At 40.1% G+C, this 23225-nt stretch overlaps 1 protein-coding gene across 1 annotated transcript in view; it reads left to right on the top strand.

The window, feature by feature from the left end:
- Window positions 1-23225, top strand: part of EIPR1 (EARP complex and GARP complex interacting protein 1) — a 379053-nt gene that overhangs the window by 349060 nt on the left and 6768 nt on the right. The window contains exons 7-8 of the mRNA XM_073625428.1: window positions 2772-2939; window positions 13152-13319. Coding sequence (XP_073481529.1) covers window positions 2772-2939; window positions 13152-13319 — 336 coding nt within the window. The remainder of the gene's footprint in view (window positions 1-2771; window positions 2940-13151; window positions 13320-23225) is intronic.

The following is a 23225-nucleotide window of genomic DNA, read 5'->3' on the forward strand; positions in this document are numbered from 1 at the left end:
ACAATAATGGCTGTGTTGAATTATTTTGAGGGGACAGCAAATTGATACTGTTATACAAGCTGTACATTCACTACTTTACATTGTAGCAAAGTGTCATTTCTTCAGTGTTTTCACATGAAAGGATAGAATAAACTATTTACAAAAATGTAAGGGGTGTACTCACTTTTGTGGGATACTGTATTTAAAGTCTTCACAATTTTACTTTTAGGAACATTATTATGAAATTGTTCGGCAATTTTTAGACACAGCTTTTCACAGATTGGTGAACCTCTGCCTATTTCTGAGACACTCTGACTCTCTAAAATGCCCTTTTTATACTCAAACATGTTACTGACCTGTTGCCAAATGTTCATCCTTGTAAGTACCACTTACTTTGCCAGCTTTTTGTTGCCCCGAACCCTACTTTTTTTGCAACGTATTTCTGCCATCAATTTCAAAATGACCTTGAACATTTGATATAAATTCTACTTCCTGTTGTGTATAAAATATGGATTTGTGAGATTTGCAAATCATTGCATTCTGTTTTTGAAGAGACGGTACACAGTAACCCAACTTTTTGTTTACTGGGGTTGTAGTTAATTTGGGTTAAAGTAAGGGCTCTGTGCAGGCACACCAAACTCATGAAACCATGTCTTTACTGACCTAGCTTTGTGCACAGTGGCATGGTCAAACTGGAAAATAAAAGAAATTGTGGTTCATAGTAAGTAGAACGCATCACAAAGTTGTTGCAGATTTGTTAGTAATACCACACACATTTAATTCTTTATCATTTTTAAAGATTCATGATTTATACAAAAAATTCTTCCCAAACCATTTACATGCTGAAGCAAAAATGAAAGTTTACAGACAGTCATGGTTTTCCTTTCCTTAGTTGCTGAGATTTGATGATCCTGTGTTCATCTCAGCCTAATTTTCCTGTTGGTTTCTAGGAACAGGTGTTGGAATTCTATTCCGCTACTCTAGTGTAATCTTTTCAGGATTTTATGTGTTCACAGATGCCCTTCTGTATACCACTATAGTAAAGAGAGGTTATGTGGACTTCGGATTAGCTTGAAACAATTCTGATCATCAACAAGGTGTTTTTGCCAATGAAGCTGTCAATTACTAATAATTATTTGTCTTTATGTCTATTGCATGATTCTTTGTAGACTCTAGTGGCTGTAGTCTATGTAAACCCTAGCTATTTATAAGTCTGGGGTATAGCAGTTGCCATATTAACTACTGATGCTTGTTTTACAGTCAGATTTGCTTTGATTATGTATCATTTGCATTTTAATATTTGATCAAACAACTGAACTCCTTGTCAAATTAGTCCTTATTGGGTCATTATTGGTCTGTGAAACCAATAGTTAACCATCCTTTACCCTGCCAACTTTAGGGGCTGCTCTGTCCAGTGCCCCCAAACCTTCATTGTGTCCTAAATTTATTTTCTGAAATTATGCAGTGCTGACATATCACTGCTCTCTGTAGAGAGTACATATAACTAATTACGTCTGTCCCACTTCTGAAGCGTTTATGCCCTTGTCACAGTCATGCAGGTACACATACCTTATGGCCACATGGGTGGAGTCTATTTGATCTATCTGTTTTTTTTCTAGGATGTGGGTGGAAACCGGTGTACCTGTAGAAAACCAATGCAAGCTCACAAGTTGCATATAAAATCCTATGCAGATAGCCCCCTATGTCAACTGAACCCAGGACTGTGTTGCAAGAGAAGCAATACACTGTACCACCATGGAGGCTAATAAGGTCCTAATAAGACATTAAAAATACTTAGAATCATGGGAGTGCATGATCTAATGGATGGGTAAAAAATACCGTCATATTCTTGCGGAAAATCTGCTCTCCTCTGCCAGAAAGTTCTCAATAGGAAGATAATGACCTAAAGCACACAGCAAAAATTACCACACAGTGGTTGAAGGAGAAACAGGTGAATGTTCCTTGCATGGCCTAGTCCAAGCTCAGACTTAAACCCCATTGAAAATCTGTGGAATGACTTGAAGACTGCAGTCCACAAACGGTCACCATCAAATTTAACTGAACTTGAGCAGTTCTGCAAAGTAGAGTGGGCAAATATTGCAAAGTCTAGATGTGCAAAGTTATTAGAGATGTATCCCAACAGACTAAAGGCTGTCATTAAAGCAAAATGTGGTTCAACAAAATACTGACATAAGAGGATGATTCTTATTCCAACTTAGTGATTCTGTTATTGATATTTTTTTCTTTTACTGATATGTTGGAGTTATATCTTTCACTAGGATGTTAAATACAGCTGGATAAAACAAAAACTGTGTTTGTCTTCATTTCAGGCTGAAAAGCAGCGAAATTAGATTATTTTAAAGGGGGGTGATTCTTTTCTATACCTACTGTAAGTTCCATTCACACCTATGCACCTGTTGTCACATGCTTTTGGCATTTATTTTCATTTTTAATTCACATCACGTGCATTTTTTTATGTTACTATTATATTGGGATTTTTTTTCCTCTTGCTCCTTCCAATAAAAACACATGTATTTTCCTATACAGATAGGGATTCTCGCTGTGGTTTTTGCTGAAAATCCGATTTTTATATCTATGAAATCTAAAGCTCATGTTAGCATTTCCGTAGAAAATATTCATAATTAAAATGTAGCATGGAATGAAATGAATAGAAAAAACACATGGAATGTTTCTATCTGGCATGTTTTCAGTACCGACTCTTTCAGATATGTCTCTGAGTATTGTTAGCCATGGCACAGCTTCCATAAAGTGATTTGTTTATTATTTTCCAGGCAGATCTACTGCATCGACAATGCCCATGGACAGCTGGTTCGAGACCTCGACTTCAATCCCAACAAACAGTACTACTTGGCCAGTTGCGGGGATGATTGCAAAGTGAAGTTCTGGGATACCAGAAATGTTAATGAACCAGTGAAAACACTGGAGGAACATTCTCATTGGTAGGGCTCACAGGGCTTCTGCTTCTCAGTGTTTATTTCTGTTGTATGCAAAGCAAGCTGTTATGGATATAGGCACAGATGGCAGCGCAGCCAACTCAACACGTATGTGTTTAAGCAAACAATAGACCAAACACACAACGAGACGGATTAGCAGAAGGAAGCTCGGCACGCGGACAGGTCTGCAACTGCAGCAGTAGTCATGTGCTCTGTGTTTGTTTGAAATAATGAGACAATATCTCATGATGAGCGGTATTGGGGAGACATATAACTAAAAATGGCAGATTAAACAAATCAATAGGGCACTTAACCATTATCCAATCACATTATAATTTTGAACAGGAAAATTACCCTTTTTCTATAAATATATAAAAAAAAAAAAAAATTGCAAATGCTTCCCACTGATGAGATCCTGAGTAAAATTAAGATCCCAAATCATGTAAGAAGATACCCCTGCACTACGCTGGAACATTTTCTCACAAGATTTGGGATCCATATGCTTTCCCAGGATTATGGCAAAAGGAAAGCAACATCACATTCTGCAGTGCAGAATCAACAGAAAGGGTAGCCAGTTCTTTGCATTTTGGCATGGGGGCTCTGATTAAATAAGAGGACCTTGCCTTTTATTGGAAGTTCACTTTGCTCGCAGCCCTCCAGCCCCCAAATACAAATGGCTTGGAAAAAAAACTTCTGAAAATTTTAGATCAACAGTGGTCATCAACTCTGTCCTCAGGGCCCACTAACAGGCCAGGTTTGCAAGATAACTGAAATACATTACAGGTGATATCATTTGGTGCTCAGTGATTGCAGTATTCTAGTCTGCATCTCCCCAAGGTAATACATAAAACCTGGCCTGTTAGTGGGCCCTGAGGACAGGGTTGATGACCACTGATATAAAAGAAAAAAAAACCTTCTGATGCTTCCAGGAGGTGTAGGTGGCTACAGAGGGCAATCTTGTGGGACTTTGAGCACCCCACTCTCCTTGGAGAAATGGTGATGTCACCCGTGCTGCTCCCCCTGACGTGTCAGAAATAATGCCGAAGAAAGATTTTTATTTTTTTGCATAAACCGTATTTTTTATAGCTTTTTTAAAGCCATTTATATTTGATGGTGGGAGGACATGAGTGAAGTACACATTCCTTTTTTATAGATGGTTCCATTTAAACAGCAGAAGCTTGAAAAGAGCTGGAAATTTGAGGGAGAGTGTCCCTGTCACAAACGGTGAGGAATGTGGAGACACATAGTGACACTGGGGGTTGGCAACCATGCTAACATACTGTGCCATCCTTTCACTGGTCCCTGGGCAGTTTTCTCTGTGCAAAGCCCTGAGTCAGCATAACATCAGCATCTGTAAAAACATCTAGCGTATCACATACAGTTGTATTTGGGTGGCAGAGATGGACATTTTAAAACAAAACTACTTCTCAACTACAACATGTATTAAACATTGCCTTATATTTATATGAACAGTATGTGGATGCCCTGGACTTATGCTGGCCAGCTTAGCACTTTATCTAACCTGCATGACAGAGGAGAGGGCAGGGTCCATGTGGTAGGGATCCTCCAGAGGGAACATGCAAGGGACACACAATGTGCTACACCTGCAACATTTTTTTTTTTTTTTTTTGAAGCGATATCTCTCCCTGGCCACACAGGGAGTTAAAATGAGGCGAGGATGGAAGGATAAAAAGGAGCCTGGAGAAGCTGCTTTACACTGTGGCATGGCAGACAGAATAGGTCCGATCCCTCCTCCTCATGCTGGGAAGTGTTGGAGTGGCTGCATCGCATATACTGCCAGCCAGGGTATATTTTAATAGATAGTTTCTCTTGTCCACAAACTTTAATCGAGAAGAAAAAAATTATGCTGCCCCCCACCCCCAGGGGGTTTACATTGTAAGAAAGGCAAACAAAGGGCGCACTACCCTAGTGCATTATCCCACGGATACTTTATTACAAGTCAAAAAAATTTATATATTCACAAACCATGTAGATTCACATCACATGAAGCCACTAGCCCATGGCACAGTGGTAAGTTCGACCCAGAGTGTTCCAACGCCAGAGAGACGCCATCTAGGATCCAAATTGGCCTACACATTACGAGGGTGAACCCTCTTCTTCAGGGCCATTGACTTGTAATAAAGTATATGTAGGATAATGCACTAGGTCAGTGTGCCCTTTCTTGTATGTCTTTTTTGCAGTGCTCTTTGGACCACCCTAGTCGTCAGAGGGCAGCAAGGCCTGGTTTATTCCATGGTAGTGCCTTAGGAATGCGCCTGTGTAATCGTCCCTATTCCACCACACTCATGTGCAGGAGATGTTAAAAACGTTTCTATCTTGTGAGGCTTTACATTTTGATCAGGGACACAGTAGGGGATGTTTTTTAACCATAGACAGCTTCTGAAAATCGGGGGGCTGTGCCTGGAACCCAGGGACTTCTGGTCACCCTATATTAATGTCAAACTGTTTAAGAGAAGAAAAAAAAAAGAGTCGTAAGAATAATAATGCAGTTTTTGGTATCTCGTTGTAAAATCAACAGTTCAGCACCTAGTTATACATATTTTTAGAATTCATTTTGTCAATATTACATTGACTATTTTACAAGAACCCAGCGCTTCCTGCGGCAGACATTAGCACATGATGTATCTGTCTAGAAGGTCAAAATGGACGACACCCCAGAGCCCAGCATAGTCTGAGGTTTCTATGGAAACCTCACACAGTTCTGTTTGAGAAAAATATTTAGAACACGACATGGTATAGATTTTTTTTTTAAATTATTTTTTTGTACATCACACTATGTCTGTTAAACTGTTGTTTTACATAGTAGCAAATGTGTTTAGTGGCAAAGAACATTTATATTTTGTATGTTTTGTGATAACAAATGTCCTAATTTTATATCCTCTTGAAACTGAGGTAAAACTAGTATAATATAGTTTATTATATCAGTGATGCATAATTTGTTACAACTTTTTAGGGGAATAATAATGATAGTTTTATTAATACTACTGCCATCTTCTGTCAAAGTATATGCAAAAGAGGTGACTGCACTCCAATCTCCAAAGTATAAATGCTTTAATCGTAAAAATCCATGCATAACATCTCTAGGCCACTATACAACAGGACTATAGCAGCATATACTTTGACCGTCTTTCAGTTCACGGACTGGACCAGCATCAGATCTTCTGCACAGCTATTATATCACCTGGAGCAGTATTGCAGCCTCTCTGTGCCATCTGTTGGGAAAATTCGTCCCCTCTCTATTTGTGCTGTAAAAGATCTCCAGGGCTGAAAATAAGGAAAAATCCTATAGGTTATCGCCAGAACAGAAAAAGAAGGAAAAACTTCCAGTGGGGACAATTGTTCCAGTGACAACTGTATAAGATGATTTACCCTACTTTGGAGAAATTTCCTGTGGTATGTTTACAGGACCAGGATTGAAGGTAAATCTACCCAAAGGGAAGGGACATGTCCAAGATGGAAAGCAGACAGGACATGTTGCAGAGCTCTGCCAAATCCATTACTTCTTCACCATTTGATGTGCCTTGCATTCATCTTCCTTCCATCTAGGGATGACAAAGGAGAGAATGCTGGCTGCCTCCAAAGAAGCAGGGGACCCGCTGTCTTCACAGGCTGGTTCCAGGGTTTGCTATCATCCAACATGGCTACACGGACTCCTGCACTTCTGTTTCTTTGGATCTCTTTCGCAGTGATGACTGCCATAACCAACTGCCAAACCATTCTTACCTGAAAGATAAAGGACTTTATCTAACCAACATCAGCCTTATCTGCAGAGATTTGGATACTTTCAGGGTGTGCATCACCACGGTGGAGGGCCCTGTGGGGGGGGGGTGCCATCCATGATCATATGGCCACTCTCCAAACTAAGGTGAAGCACCTGGAAGCTAGAGCTAAAGATGCAGAGAACCAAAACATACTTAACATTCGCCTTTTGAGGCTGCCAGAGGGTGTGGAGGGGGCCGATCCACCAACCTTCACAGAAAATCTGCTCCTAATGCTTGCTTCTCTGGCTTCTTTGTGCCAGAAAGAGCCCACCACATTCTGGCTGTGCATGCCCCCTGGAGCTCCGGCACGTACCCTCATCTTTAGGCTACTCAACTTCTGAGATTGTGGCCTACTCCTTAGAGAAACTAGGCTTAAGGGTGAGCTCTCCTAGGATCTCCTACAGCATGTTATTCCCAGCTAAACTATAGGTTCAAGATGGTGAAATGACCAGGTTCTTTACCTCTCCAGAAGATGCTGCGACATAGCTGGAGATATAGGCTGCTAATGTAATATCCATTACCACTTAAAACATCACCCTGCATCCCACTGGGGGCTTTCTACGATCTGGGGGTACCTCTCCTGCCACCAGAATGGGCCCTGTCTCCCTGCTGTTTACCCTGATGTTTTTCCCTCTATTTGTATGTGTCAGCCATACTTGTTCATCTACCTATTCTGATCCCTGATAGGGTACATTGTCCATGGTACTAATTGCATACTTTGCCTACTTTTTGGACTCTGGAGTCCATTCTGAGTGATTCGTTTCCAGGCCTCTATTCCCCTAAGTTGTTTATCAATGTCTGTGCTTAATTGCACATCCTGGAATTTTAGGAGACTGAACTCCCCAGTAAAGTGGTATTTAGTTTTTCAATTTCTCTAATCAAACCACCCGCACATTTGCCTACTACAAATAATAATAATAAATAATAATGCATCTCTTGGGTGATAGAAACTTGGCCCTTAAGAGACCCTGGGTGGGTCACTACTACAATGCAACATATTCCTCTTACTCTAGAAAAGTCAGTGTACTCGTACATAAATCATTGCCTTTTTAACTGCTTCACCTCAGATTGGACCCAGAGGTTAATTTTGTGATACTGCATGCAATGATTAACTGCTTAGAACTGATTGGCTTATATATTCCTCTACCACCAAAATTAATAGCAGGCTCATAGTGTGGTTGGCCAAGTAACAACTCCCCATGACTAGCATTGCAGCAATGATGGACTTGATGGGTAGCCTAGTTTCTGACCTTGATGATATTAAACCTATAAAACTAATGACGAGGAATTGCTACCTGACCTATATACTACTATAACATCTGCAATACATGCTGACACCTGACACACGCAGGTCACATGGGGTCACATGGGGGCGAGAAGAGAGTCGTTAGCCCTGCTAGAGTTACCTGGAGCTTACAAAATTTAGCTGAATGGTGCAGTGGGAAGATAGACCTTGAAGACTCATGATCCAAGGGAGCGCAGAGGAAGAAAAAAATAGCATGTGCATGTTAACAGAGATAAGCATAACAAAGAAAATCAATCTCAAGATTTAGCAGCACGGAGGTGGATAGTAGCGGAGGTACCCGGGCCTGGATCAGCACAAGGGGACCCTCATTATCGGTCTATACGGAAGAAACTCATGGTGCAGTGAAGCCTAAGAGGGACAACCATCAGAGGCAGCTACCCAAAGACACCCACTCCTCTGCCTAATACCCCCTTGGGGGTGACGGAGTCTGGTGAGTGGGGGAGCACGGGGGGGAGCACTTGCAGTCACCAGCTTCTACTTGCACGGAAGTCACCTCATATCACCCCTTGAGCATTTTTAAATGCATGTCAACCGACCCTGATGTTCTCAATTGTTCCTGTCTCTACATATTAGACATTTTATTCCTGCCTGAGTCCAATATAGGGACTGTTTTACCGATGGTGTATTCATACTCGCTGTCTCTAATATGAGTGTTAATTGTCTGGACTCCTATCTTTTTATATATGAAATTTGAGGAAATTTAATATACTGTAACATAGAGGTTTTTTGCACTTTGGCTTCACTTTATACACAGTGCACTTTATTCACCATATTTATTGGGGATATGTGGTAACCTCATACGGTTACCGTTAGCCCCCAAACAGTGTGCTTTCTCACGGACCCCGAATATTTTTAAAAAGGAGGCTACTCACTAATTTCAACAAAAAAAATTTTTTATATTTCTATTTTTATTATTTTTTTGTCTTGTTTGGTTTATTGCATATGCAAAGGTTCACACTGGAAGTGGAGCAAGTGTAAACTCAACCCACTTACTGAAATATTTATTTACACAATACAGAAGATGTGCACATTCACTTTTTAGGATTTTATACTATATAAATTAATTATTTCATTCATTTTTGGTGCATTTATAGGGGGACATTCACTTAAGGAACACACATTTATTCCTTTCCTTGCATATACACAATTTTTGTCACTATTTCTATATATTCACTTATTTATTTATTTTTCTGACCTCTAAGCAATACTTACTGTCAATAGGGCAGCGCCAATTCCCCACATCTCTTTATTACATACTTTCAATTAACTCCTAAATAGGAATTAATTAAGGGAAGGCTGCAGCCCTTTTAATAGCTATTTTCCTAAGCGCGGACTTTTAATCAAGTATGCTGACACCTTGCCTGCTCCCATGATGGAGGCGGACATTGTCGTTATTCTAAAACCAGAGAAGGACCCTGCTCTATTCTCTTTCTATCGTCCTATCTCCCTTTTAAACACAGACATAAAAATCTTGGCCAAAGTGCTGGCTACTCGACTGATGGAGGTTGTGCCCTCTCTGATGTACAATAAACAAACTGACTTTATGCCTGGTAAGGGTATGGATCTTAATATCTGGCATCTGTTTACTAACATTGCTGCCACTATCTCGAGTGGGGAACCCTGAGTGGTATTTTCTCTCGATGCCGAGAAATCCATTGACTTGGTGGAGCTATCTGTGGGAAGTGCTTTGTAAATTTGGCTTCCGCCCTAGATACATATCTTGGATAAGGAAACTATGTTCTTCTCCTACAGCCAGAGTCAGGACTAATGGCACTATATCCTTGCCATTTATGTTGCATAGGGGCACGAGGCAAGTTTGCCATTATCACCTGGGCTTTTTCCTTGGCCCTTGAATCCCTTGTAATTCTAATTCGATCAGCTGACTCTTGGGTATTCTGGTGGGTCCATGGGAAGGGGAGATTTCCCTATACACGGATGACACATTACTGTACCTTGGTAATGTGATGGATTCCCTTCATTCTGCGCTGCGATTTATCGCCTCTTTCGGTGTTTACTCTGGCTTACGAATCAATTGGGACAAGTCCTTGCTGTTCTCCATGAATCCTAACGCTCCACTCCCTATAGCTCCTACTCTGCAGGCAGGTAACTAAATTTCAATATCTAGGCGTCAAGGTGCAAGCGCACCTTTTTCGATATGTCGAGAATAATCATACTTGACTCCTGACCAAATTTACCCATACCTGTTCAACGTGGAAAAAGCTTTCTTTAAGTCCGATAGGACAAGCCAATCTCCCCAAATGTCTTTATTTTATTTGTCAAACACAATCCCATTTCCATCCACATTTTTCCGTAAACTTAAAAAGTGTCATCTTTTATATGGAATGGCTGAACTCCCAGGCTAGCAAAAGCCGTTCTATCTGCACCTCTTACCCTAGGAGACATAGTCTTCACAGCTTCTTACTTTATTACTGGACAGCGGTTCTAGTTTTGATCAGGTGTTTTTTTTTTTGCCCAACATAGGAATAACGCATCGTCACCTTGGAGGCAGCCCTGATAGTCCTACACTAAACTGAGCAACTTGCCCACATTCTAACTCAACCATCATCATCCCAATGAAAACAACCCTTCTGGTGTGGGACAGTCTATGGCCCATTATGGTTCAGAGGTGGTGTACCCGTCTCTCTCAAAGGATGATTGGGATGAATGCTTACAAAGCTTTCTACCTGTAACAATCTCTGCTAGAGATAAAGTTATCCATTTGAAACTGTTACAACCAGCTTATTATATCCCTTATTAATTAGCTACCATCTATCCTCACATGTTGGACTTTTGCCACAGATGTGATGCAGAGCCTGGTTCACTCATTCATGTATTGTGAATGTATCCCTGCTTACAAACATACTGGAGGAAGCTGTCATCCGTCATCACTCCAGTGGGAGGATTGTCTCTTCCTGTTGATGTTTTAATATTTATCCTAGGTATTGATGATAATCTAGAGACTACCTGCTGTAAACAACTGTTTGCTTTGTACTCGGCCTTCTATGGGAAATTTTACTGAGATGGAGCAAGCAAACCTCGCCGACTCTTGATGAATGGAAGGTGTCAATTCTTAGGATCCTCCCATTAAATACACTTACTTTGATAGAAATTACTCAAAAAAGTTTAAACTAGATGGATCGATGCACAGAACCTAACTGCTTAAACTAGCCAGAGCTACTTCTTGTTTCTTTGCCTGGTTCCCTTATGTATAGTCTGTTATACACCAGACAAGACTAGAACGTGATTGTATCTTGCCCAGTTTAGTACTTGTACTAAAGTACTAGTAAAGTAGCCAGTGCTCTGTGACCGGCCCTGCCATTGTTTGAGCCATTATTTCCTCTTCACCTTCTCTCCCCTTTATCGTTGTCTCTTCTTTTTCCCTGAAGCCTTGGAGTATACCTCCTGGCCATTATACTTTGTGTCACATGATGCTACCCTATGAATGTATGGCACTAAGATTCACTTTTGCCTGGATTTGTACTGTATGTACCTCTGATTGAACGTCTATGTGTGTTATTGCAATGTACCTAGTGTTCACCTATGCCTACCTATGTACCATACCTGTTGTACCTTTCAATTGTATGTTGTTTTAATGTATTTTGTACAACTTTTTTGTGCAAAATTATCACAATTAAAATGACTTGTTTAAATTACCCAAAGAGGCACAGATGGCAAAAACATAAACCCTCCCCTCCTGCCCAGGCCAATTTGCAGATTTCAGCACTGTCGCTCTTTGAATGGCAATTACCTAGTCATGCAGCACTGTACCCAAATTAAATTTATAGAATTTTTTTCACATAAAAAGAGCTTTCTTTTGATGGTATTTAATCATCACTGGGTTATTTATTTTTTTATTATATAAACTAAAAAATACTGAACATTTTGCAAACAAATAATCTTTCTTCATAAATTTAGGCCAAAATGTATACTGCTACATTTCTTTGGTAAAATATCCAAAATCAGTGTATATTATTTAATCTGTGTGAAAGTTCTAGAGTCTACAAACTATGATATGTACGTTATACTGTATTTGAAAATTGATCAAGCCTGATGTACTGACTGCCTATCTCATTCCTCAATGCCCTAAAATGGCAGGATGGACCCTTTTTTAGAGAGTAGACAGTCCAAGGTATGTAGCAAGAAGCATGGTGAGTTTTTTGGAAGTTGTAATTTTTTTGTCATAATTTTGGGAAAATGAGAAAATTAAGAAATTAAATAAAACTTGTTTTATTTTTCTTACATACTGTCACCGGAACAGTACAGCCTCACCATATGACTGGTGTGGTGGTAATGAGGGACACTAACTGGCGAAAGTATGTAAAAAAACAAATTAAAAATGTAATTTTTTTTTTTATTTTTCTACTTTTTTTTTCATATTTCTACTTTTTTTTTTTTCTTTTTTCTACATACTGTGACCACACTGATTGCTTATAACACTGATGATCAGTGTTATAAACAATCTTTTTTATGAATGACATCCATTCATTCATTGTGTACTATTGGCCACAGCTATCACATGGTATAGATGCATTATGATTGGCCATGTCTGTACCATGTGATCACTGAGACTAATCACAGAGATTAACGAAATAGTACACAATGAATGGCTATGAATGGAAGCCCATCATTGTGTAGAACTCTCATGCGATGGCTGTGATTGGTACCAACACATATATTGTGACGGCACTAGCCCAGTACAATGATCTGTTATCCACTGGACACAGCCATTGACAGATTGCGGTACACGCTAGGTGCGTGCCTGGGATGACGTCATATGACATCCACACAGGATGGGAGAGCTACATCTGTCTCTTGTTAAATGACAGGTCCACTTAAAAAAGACACAAAATGAAAAAATAACAAAAGAACATACTTTTAGAAATACTGATAAACATGATTTAGTATGAAAACTTCAGGGAAATTTAATGTTAACAAAGGGAATTCTTTTCATAATTTTTTGAATGGATTTGTCCATCTCTTGTTAAATTACAGGTCCACTCTAAAGAAAAATAATATTTTATTAATTAGGAACAGGGACACATTTGCTGCTGCAAAAAACTGCCTCTTTTATGTACTGGTGTCAGGTGCTTTTTAGTAGAAGTTTGTTTTAATTCTAATTTTTGCTTCCAGGGTTTGGAGCGTCAGATACAATCACTCCCATGACCAGCTGGTCTTAACAGGCAGCAGCGACAGCAGGGTAATCCTGTCAAACATGGTCTCCATTTCATCTGAGCCATTTGGACATCTTGTTGATGATGAAGATTTGAGTGATCAAGAGGATAGTCAGCATGAAGAAAAGTAAGTCGCCACACACACTAGCGGAAGCAGTAGTAGAAGCAATGACTAAATAGCCCAGAAGTTTGCAGTGGTGTAGCCAATTTTTATGGTCATTGCTTTAGATAAATAGCTGAAATACATGTTGAAGATCTTGACATGGTTTGGCCTAGCATGTCATGAATTTATATAGCACCAATGGGTTTTCTTGACTTTTTCTGTCTGTAGTCCTATGCTGTGCTGTGGAAAGAAAAACAGTTTCTCTTATTGGAAATGCACTTCCTGCAAATACTAGTGTTCTCTGCTGAGATGGATGCGTAACAGTCAAACACCTCATATCAAGCTCCTCACTTAGACTTGTAGTGCTGAAGCAGAGGGGGCAGTCTTCCTTTTTTTTTTTTTTTTTCTTTTTTTAATCAGATTGTTTTTGTGACCAGTGCAAAGAAAAAAAAAGGAAAAAAAACACAAAAAAGGAAAAAAAATCTATTTTACAGATAAAACATTGATGTCATCAGTTCTTTTAGTTCATTGGCATCTAATTTTCCAGAAGATATCCCAGAGCAACTGCTACACTCTATTATTTAATATGTTTAATATACAGTCAGGTCCATAAATATTGGGACATCGACACAATTCTAATCTTTTTGGCTCTATACTGTACACCACCACAATGGATTTAAAATGAAATGAACAAGATGTGCTTTAACTGCAGACTTTCAGGTTTAATTTGAGGGTATTTACATCCAAATCAGGTGAACGGTGTAGGAATTACAACAGTTTGTATATGTGCCTCCCACTTTTTAAGGGGCCAAAAGTAATGGGACAGATTAACAATCATCCATCAAACTTTCAATTTTTAATACTTGGTTGCAAATCCTTTGCAGTCAATTACAGCCTGAAGTCTGGAACGCATAGACCTCACAAGACGATGGGTTTCATCCCTGGTGATGCTCTGCTAGGCTTCTACTGCAACTGTCTTCAGTTCCTGCTTGTTCTTGGGGCATTTTCCTTTCAGTTTTGTCTTCAGCAAGTGAAATGCATGCTCAATCAGATTCAGGTCAGGTGATTGACTTGGCCATTGCATAACATTCCACTTCTTTCCCTTAAAAAACTCTTTGGTTGCTTTCGCAGTATGCTTCGGGTTGCGGTGTCCATCTGCACTGTGAAGCGCCGTCCAATGAGTTCTGAAGCATTTTGCTGAATATGAGCAGATAATATTGCCCGAAACACTTCAGAATTCATCCTGCTGCTTTTTTCAGCAGTCACATCATCAATAAATACAAGAGAACCAGTTCCATTGGCAGCCATACATGCCCACGCCATGACACTACCACCACCATGCTTTACTGATGAGGTGGTATGCTTTGGATCATGGGCAGTTCCTTTCTTTCTCCATACTCTTTTTTACTCTGGTACAAGTTGATCTTGGTCTCATCTGTCCATAGGATGTTGTTCCAGAACTGTGAAGGCTTTTTTAGATGTTGTTTGGCAAACTTTTCTGGCCTTCCTGTTTTTGAGGCTCACCAATGGTTTACATCTTGTGGTGAACCCTCTGTATTCACTTTGGTGAAGTCTTCTCTTGATTATTGACTTTGACACACATACACCTACCTCCTGGAGAGTGTTCTTGATCTGGCCAACTGTTTTGAAGGGTTTTTTCTTCACCAGGGAAAGAATTCTTCGGTCATCCACCACAGTTGTTTTCCGTGGTCTTCCGGTGTTGCTGATCTCACCAGTACGTTCTTTCTTTTGAAGGATGTTCCAAACAGTTGATTTGGCCACACCTAATGTTTTTGCTTTCTCTCTGATGGGTTTGTTTTGTTTTTTCAGCCTAATGATGGCTTGCTTCACTGATAGTGACAGCTCTTTGGATCTCATATTGAGAGTTGACAGCAACAGATTCCAAATGCAAATAGCATACTTGAAATGAACTCTGGACCTTTTATCTGCCCCTTGTAAATGGGATAATGAGGGAATAACACACACCTGGCCATGGAACAACTGAGCAGCCAATTGTCCCATTACTTTTGGTCCCTTAAAAAGTGGGAAGCACATATACAAACTGTTGTAATTCCTACACTGTTCACCTGATTTGCATGTAAATACCCTCAAATTAAAGCTGAAAGTCTGCAGTTAAAGCACATCTTGTTCGTATCATTTCAAATCCATTGTGGTGGTGTATGGAGCCAAAAAAGATTAGAATTGTGTTGATGTCCTAATATTTATGGACCTGACTGTATAAAAGGTTTTCCTGTAGGAGTCAGGCCTGTCCAGTGGAGAGATAGACAGAGAAGAGAAAGAAAAAAAAAGAGAGAAAGTCTGTCAGCTTAGATTAGAACATTTGGCGACATTTCCATTTTTTCCATATTTTTTTGAACTTCCTAGAAGCATTACATTGAGCATAGGTATATTTCTCAAACAGTACATGCTTGTCCATTTCCAAAGCCCAGTCCCTAAGGGTAGGAGGATTGGGTGAGGCCCATCAAGAGGCTGTTACCTTGCGGGCCAAAAACAGCATTCTCATAATGGCCATGGCCTCATCATATTCCAGATTATTGGAATTGATATACCCAAGGAGACAAAGGATGGGATCTGCAACTGACATAGTATCACATATAGAGTTTATCGCCTCTATCACATCCTGCCAGTACCGTTGTAATTTTGGACACCTCCAAAATAAATGTATAAAGGAACCAGGGGATTGAGCACATCTTACACATTCAGGATTTTCTTTCCTACCTACCCTATACAACAGCTCTGGAGTACAGTACACCCTATGTATAATAAAAAGTTGGGTCACTTTGTGATTTGGAGATATCGAAACAAGCTGCACATATTCCATTATTTTCTCCCATATATCCCCTAGGGCCACATAAATATTTGTCTCCCACTGTTGTCTGCATGGCTTTAGAAGTTTAAGAAGCAGTGTATTCAATAATTGTGTATAAACTTTAGAAATAAGACCTTTAGTATTATTTGCTTGGCCTATGCTGTCTAAGATGGGGCCGGATGAAAAAGAACAGTCAGAGCCAGGCCTTGGGTCTTGAAAGCATGTCTTAATTGTAAATATTGAAAAAAACACCTTTGCTCCAAACCATAGTCCATACAGAGTTGTTGATGAGTATTCAGTACTCCATCGGAGTACAGTTGCATCAAAGTAGTAATCCCTGTCCGTTCCCATCTAGAAAATCCTTCCAGGTAGGAAATTTCAGGAAACGCTCTATTTGACCACAATGGTGTAAATCTGGTATGTCCTGAGATGCCCAATATTATTTTAGTAGACTGCCAGATTTTATAGATCAAATGTAATGTAGGGTAGGTATATTGGCAGCCCCAGGGAGAGTAGAATATTATTTTCTGCTGCAGAGGACTAAAGCTCTCTGTATGGAAGCAGTGGTCTCTCTGCAATGGTCTGATATTCCTTTAACACTTCTCAGTCAAAGCTACGGCTATGCAGTCAGCATGTGCTTTGCTTACTGTTAGGTTCTAGCTGCGACCCTCCAGCTGGGTTCTAGCATCTGCATCCTCACCCCCCTCCCTGTGACAGCGGGATCGTTTCCCCGCACCCGCAGGTCACTATTTGAAAACAGCGTGGCTGTACGGGGCTCCGCCCACATGGCCACATTTTTCACCATTGCGGCTGACAGCTTGTAGTTTTCAATGAGCTGTCAGGGCGTTTGGGAGCACTCTTGTAGTCCATTGGTCTTCCTGCTCTCTGGTAACTGCCTGCCCATACAAGGTAGAGCAGACTGCTATGCTGAGAGTCTGCAGGAGTTGGACATTGCACCCATGACCTGCGTATTGCCGGTGCAGTGCTGTGCCCTGCAGGCTCCTTAGAAACCTGCAAAAAAATGTGCATTTATTTTTAAAAGGTGAATATATCCTTTAAGATGTTGATTGGAGAAACAAGGACAACACTAATGGTCTTGTTATTTGGCCACACCACACATAAGGCCTTGGAATCCATGTTTGTAGTAAAATGCATTTTTATTTTATTCTTTTAAGCTGGTTGCAACTAGAATAGTTGTATCTGTGTCTAGCATTAAAGTAATAGCAGTCAATAACCTGCCTACTGCTGCACCATACAATGCCATGGCCTACCACTAGTGGTTGGATAAGTGGTGGCCAGCAAGAACTGCAGGTTGATATCAGTTCTCAGCCCTTTTATTTGACTGCAGGGTTTATGCCTGTAAAGCGCAGAGAACACACACTAGTGTCTCATAAGATCATCAGGGCTAGATTGCCAGAACCTGAGAGACGCCTAATTTTGTATTTATCCATTAGTAGAAATTTAGAATAAAACCATAACAACATTCACCATAATGATCATATCCACATTCTATAAAGTATAGCATAGGTCTCAATCTCATATTTACAGTTTTTCAAATGAAAGACGAATGAGCAGCATGAGCAATGGCCGCATTTGATCTAAAGCCGAATAAATGTGGCTTCCGATGTGAGGTAAATCCTGACATATAAGGGCTTTGATAAAGCCTTCTTTGAAAAGATTCAATCTCTGCTAATGTCAAGAGAAGCGGAGATTTAGGTAGAAGCGTAAGACACTGCGTGTGTAGAGACATGCCCATTTCACAGGGTTTTAATATCAGAACAGCTCTAAGCTACTATAAAACCTGATAACGAAAATGTTTTACAAATGTTTGCAAAGGAGGGAATGGCAGACAAAGCATCTGAAACAATTTCACACTGTATTAAACAAGTGCGTTTAGCTATAATGCTAAAAGCCAAAATAGGAGTAACGGTAGCATTTTATGAATTGTTTTCCATTTTTTTAGCTGCCGTTTGCTCGGTGCACATAGCATACAACTCTCACTACTTTGTCTGTGACAAAATGGCCGCTCAGCCAGTTTACTTCAAATGACTTGCAGCTGCTTGGCAGATGAAGTTGTTCACAGCTGGCACATAGAACAGGGCAAAACAGGTCATTTCATATAACAAGTTATAGCTACTTATAAATGCATTTCTATTCCAATTTTACCTAGGTTGTGCTCAGACATATAACGCTCTTAGATACTTCTGGCTAAAACAAGATGGTTGCACAGCCATTTTACCTCACATGAACTGCAGAGGTATGGAAGATGTATTTCAGCAACAGCTGGCATAAGGAAAACTCAATTCTGCGACAATTCCTTGTAAAATTCCAGCAGTTTTCAAATCTAAATATCACTTCTGTTTATTTTACAGGTTATCTGAGGTTAGTTTTGAATTTTCCTGCCTCAAACTAGCAGGAGGAAAGTTTAAAACTAACCTTAGGGTTATTTTACCAAGCATCAACTACTTTTTACCAAAGTAGATGATGCTTGGAACAAACTTAAGCAGAAGTAGTTAGTCAACCGGAAGGGCCCATTTACATCTTTACGGTGCGTTGTGTTGCCCATTAACATGTAATATGTTAAGGCAACCCAAAAATGAATGAACTGAGAACACACCAAAAATGGGGCATGCACATTCTATGGCAGTGCACATCACTGCATTGCTGCACTTGTACTGCACTGCAACTCGTATCTGTCAACAAGGTGCGATGGGGTGCTATACAAATAAATGGCATCACATTGCACAAACACAACATAAGAGTGTAAATGGGCCTTCAGTAACTGTAAAGCCCCGTACACACAGGCCGAATGTTGGGGGACAACGGCTGGTTAAAAAAAAAAAAGAACGTTTGGCCAGCTTCTGTCAGACGTTCATGCTGGAAAACCAGCATCCGACCGACTCCTGATCAGCGCTCTCAGCAAGTGGCAGAGAGCGCTGATCGGAGTGCTCTTGGGGGTGGAGCACAACAGCTCAGCGGGGAGATTGCTGAACTAACCTTGCATGGTTAGTACAGCAGCTCCAACCGGAGCTGTCAGGTTTTTTTCTTTCAACCCGAGTTGTACCCGACTTAAGCATGTTTGGGACAAGCATAGAGCTTTACGAAGACAAAAGGGTTAAACAGCCCAACTCCATGAAAATGGAAAAATTCACCTTTGCAGTAGGGCTTCTAAATCCCCACCCCCAAAGTAACTAAATATGTATTACTAATTTTGAATAAAGTGAGTAAGGGTTGGGAACACTAGTACAGGAAGTGAGCAAAAATCTCCCCATTGACAACAAAAAAGCAATTAAAGCCCATTTTTGGAATGGGATCATTTATTGACATTAACACGGAACTCCAGAGGTAACCTCCACATTGGGGACACGGCACTGAAAATTCAACAGAGGTTGTCATCTTCTCCTACTCGGTTCAAAACTTTTTTAAAGCACTTGTTACGCCAACACTTCATATTCCTGATATGTGCCTGCTGTACCATGTACTTGTATGAGAAAGTATGCTGTTCTCTTTGTATTGCTCCTTTAAGTGAAATATCTGGTGTTCCTGCTAGTCCCCTTGCTTTCCTATTAAAAAACTGACCACACTAAGCAGGAGAGCAAACCGTGGTCAGTTCTCTAGCTATGCTGGGAACTCAGTGCACTCTCCTCCAATGATCAGACTTGTCCTGACACCCCCCCCGCTGCATAGCTGTTCACTGGCAAGCTCAGTGTGCTGCTGCTTCGCCTCCTCCTCCTCCCCCCAGCTCTTATTCAGCTGAGAACAGAAGGAATGTGGTCATTTATAAAAACGGTATTAGTTTTTTTTTTTTTTTTTTAATCTCTGTACAAAAATGTTTTGCCTTTCATTTCTATTTTAAACTGAATGGGTTGTTTTACAAGGTGATCATTTACAATCAGTTTAATGTGGTTTTAACTGGATTTCCTCTTTACCTGTATGGTAGATGGAGCTTAATAGGATGAGTGGGTGAGGGTTAGCTAAAAAAAAAAAAAAAAGGAAAAGAAAGGTGGAGTGGAGTGTGGATAGAGTCACAATGCAAAAGGGAAAACACACAAGATGTGTTTGGGGTAGTAAAAGTATGTGCTAAGTCCCAAATTGAATGTGTCCACTTGAAATGGCTGTAGCTCCTCTGTATGAGTTTAAGATATTACATAGTAGGCGAGGTTGAAAAAAGACACAAGTCCATCAAGTCCAACCTATGAGTGTGATTATATGTCAGTATTACATTGTATATCCCTGTATGTTGTGGTCGTTCAGGTGATTATCTAATCATTTTTTGATTAGACGCTGAGACCACCGCCTGTGGAAGGGAATTCCACATCCTTGCCGCTCTTACAGTATATAACCCTCTACGTAGTTTATGGTTAAACCTCTTTTGTTGTCATTTTAATGAGTGGCCATGTGTCTTGTTAAACTCCCTTCCGCGAAACGTTTTATCCCTATTGTGGGGTCACCAGTACGGTATTTGTAAATTGAAATCATATCCCCTCTCAAGCGTCTCTTCTCCAGAGAGAATAAGTTCAGTGCTTGCAACCTTTCTTCATAACTAATATCCTCCAGACCCTTTATTAGCGTTGTTGCCCTTCTTTGTACTCACTCCATTTCCAGTACATTCTTCCTGAGGACTGGTGCCCAGAACTCTACAGCATACTCCAGGTGTGGCCGGACCAGAGTCTTGTAGAGTGGGAGAATTATCACTTTATCCTGGAATGAATCCCTTTTTTAATGCACGGCAATATTCTGTTTGCTTTGTTAGCAGCAGCTTGGCATTGCATGCCATTGCTGAGCCTATCATCTACTAGGACCCCCAGGTCCTTTTCCATCCTTGATTCCCCTAGAGGTTGTTCCCCTAGTGAGTAGATTGCATTCATATTTTTGCCACCCAAATGCATTATTTTACATTTTCCTACATTAAACCTTATTTGGCATGTAGTTGCCATTAATTTGTTCAGATCTTCTTGCAAGGATTCCACATTTTGCGGAGACATTATTGCCCTGCTTAGGTTAGTATCGTCTGCAAATACAGAGATTGAACTGTTTACCCCATCCTCCAGGTCATTTATGAACAAATTAAATAGGATTGGTCCCAGCACAGAACCCTGAGGGACCCCACTACCCACCCCTGACCATTCCGAGTATTCCCCATTTATCACCAACTTCTGAACTTGCCCTTGTAGCCAGGTTTCAATCTATGTACTCACCCTATGGTCAAAGCCAACGGACCTTTTTTTGTACAGTAAACATTTATGGGGAAATGTGTCAAATGCTTTTGCAAAATCCAGATACACCACATCTACGGGCCTTCCTTTATCTAGGTGGCAACTCACCTCCTCATAGATGGTTAATAGATTGGTTTGGCTAGAACGAATGAATCCATGAATCCATGCTGGTTACTGCTAATGATACAGTTTTCATTACTAAAATCTTGTATATAGTCCCTTATCATCATCTTGAAGAGCTTGCATACTATTGATGTTAGGCTAACTGGTCTGTAATTCCCAGGGATGTATTTTGGGCCCTTTTTAAATATTGGTGCTACATTGGCTTTTCTCCAATCTGTTGGTACCATTCCAGTCAGTAGACTGTCAGTAAAAATTAGGAAGAATGGTCTGGCAATTACTTGATTGAGTTCCCCAAGTACCCTCGGGTGCAAGCCATCCGGTTCTGGTGATTTATTAATGTTAAGTTTCCCAAGTCTAATTCTGTCCTCTGTTAGCCATGTGGGTGCTTCCTGTGATGTGTCATGAGGATAAACACTGCAGTTTTGGTTATTAAAGCCCCCCGATTCCCTTGTGAAGACTGAGGATAAGAATAAATTCAATACCTTCGCTATTTCCCCATCCTTTGTAACCATATGTCCTTCCTCATTTTTTATGGGGCCAATATAGTCTGCCCTCTATTTTTTACTGTTTATATACTTAAAGAATTTCTTGGGATTTTTTTTTGCTCTCCTCCGCTATCTGTCTTTCGTGTTTTATCTTAGCTGCCCTAATGGCTCCCTTACATTTCTTGTTGCATTCTTTATAAAGTCTGAATGTTGATGATGATTCCTCAACCTTGTATTTTTTAAAGGCCTTCTTCTTTGCTTTTATATGCATTTTTACATTGAAGTTAAGCCATCCAGTACTTTTGTTCGCTCTTTTAAATTTATTACCCAATAAGATGCACTGGCGAATGCCCTTATTTAATATGCTCTTAAAGTGAACCCATCTCTCCTCCGTGTTCTTTGTTCCTTAGATTTTATCCCAATTTATGCCTTCTAGCAAGGTTCGTAGTTTAGGGAAGTTGGCTCTTATGACATTCAGTGTCTTTTTATTCCCCTTATGTTTCCTATTTGTGTGATTTATACTTAAGCCAATTGACCTATTATCGCTGTTTCCTAAATTGCCCCGTATTTCCACATCCGTGATCAGGTCTGTATTGTTGGTAATCAGTAGATCTAGTAACGCTTTATTTCTAGTTGGTGCTTCTACCATCTGACCCATGAAATTGTCCTGCAAGACATTTAGGAACTGGCGAGCCTTAGACGAATGCGTGGTTCCCTCTGCCCAGTCTATGTCTGGATAATTAAAATCCCCCATTATGATAACACTTCCCATCCTTGCTGCTAATCCAAATATTAATACATTTTGCACTGTGAAAAAAAAAAAAAAAAACAGCAGGCGCCACCATCTAAGTGTACATTTATTTTAAACAATAAAAAGAAGTTAAAATTGCACTCACATTGTATAAAATCATACAAGTATTACTAGTCCTCTGGTATCTGCAGTACTCGGCAGGGTAGCAGCCAGGTAGATGACAATGGACACTGTTTCTTTTGTTTTTATGTTTTTATGTTCACTGTATGCCTACTGCAAACACAGGGTTTTGTTTTTATCTTTATGTATTATGTTTAGGACAAAAATGTTAAAAAATATATTTATTTGTAATGTAACACAGTGTAGGAATGCTTCATACTTACCACTTGACAGCTGACAGCCTCCAAGTTTTCTATAGCTGTACAGTAATATAATATGGGCGTTTATTATTATGTTATTGCTGTGCTGTATGATGACACAAATGACAAAATTATGCAGTGTGCCAATGCCTCCTAACAGCGCCCA

This window comes from Aquarana catesbeiana, linkage group LG04 (assembly GCF_042186555.1).
Source record: "Aquarana catesbeiana isolate 2022-GZ linkage group LG04, ASM4218655v1, whole genome shotgun sequence".
Taxonomy (NCBI): domain Eukaryota; kingdom Metazoa; phylum Chordata; class Amphibia; order Anura; family Ranidae; genus Aquarana; species Aquarana catesbeiana.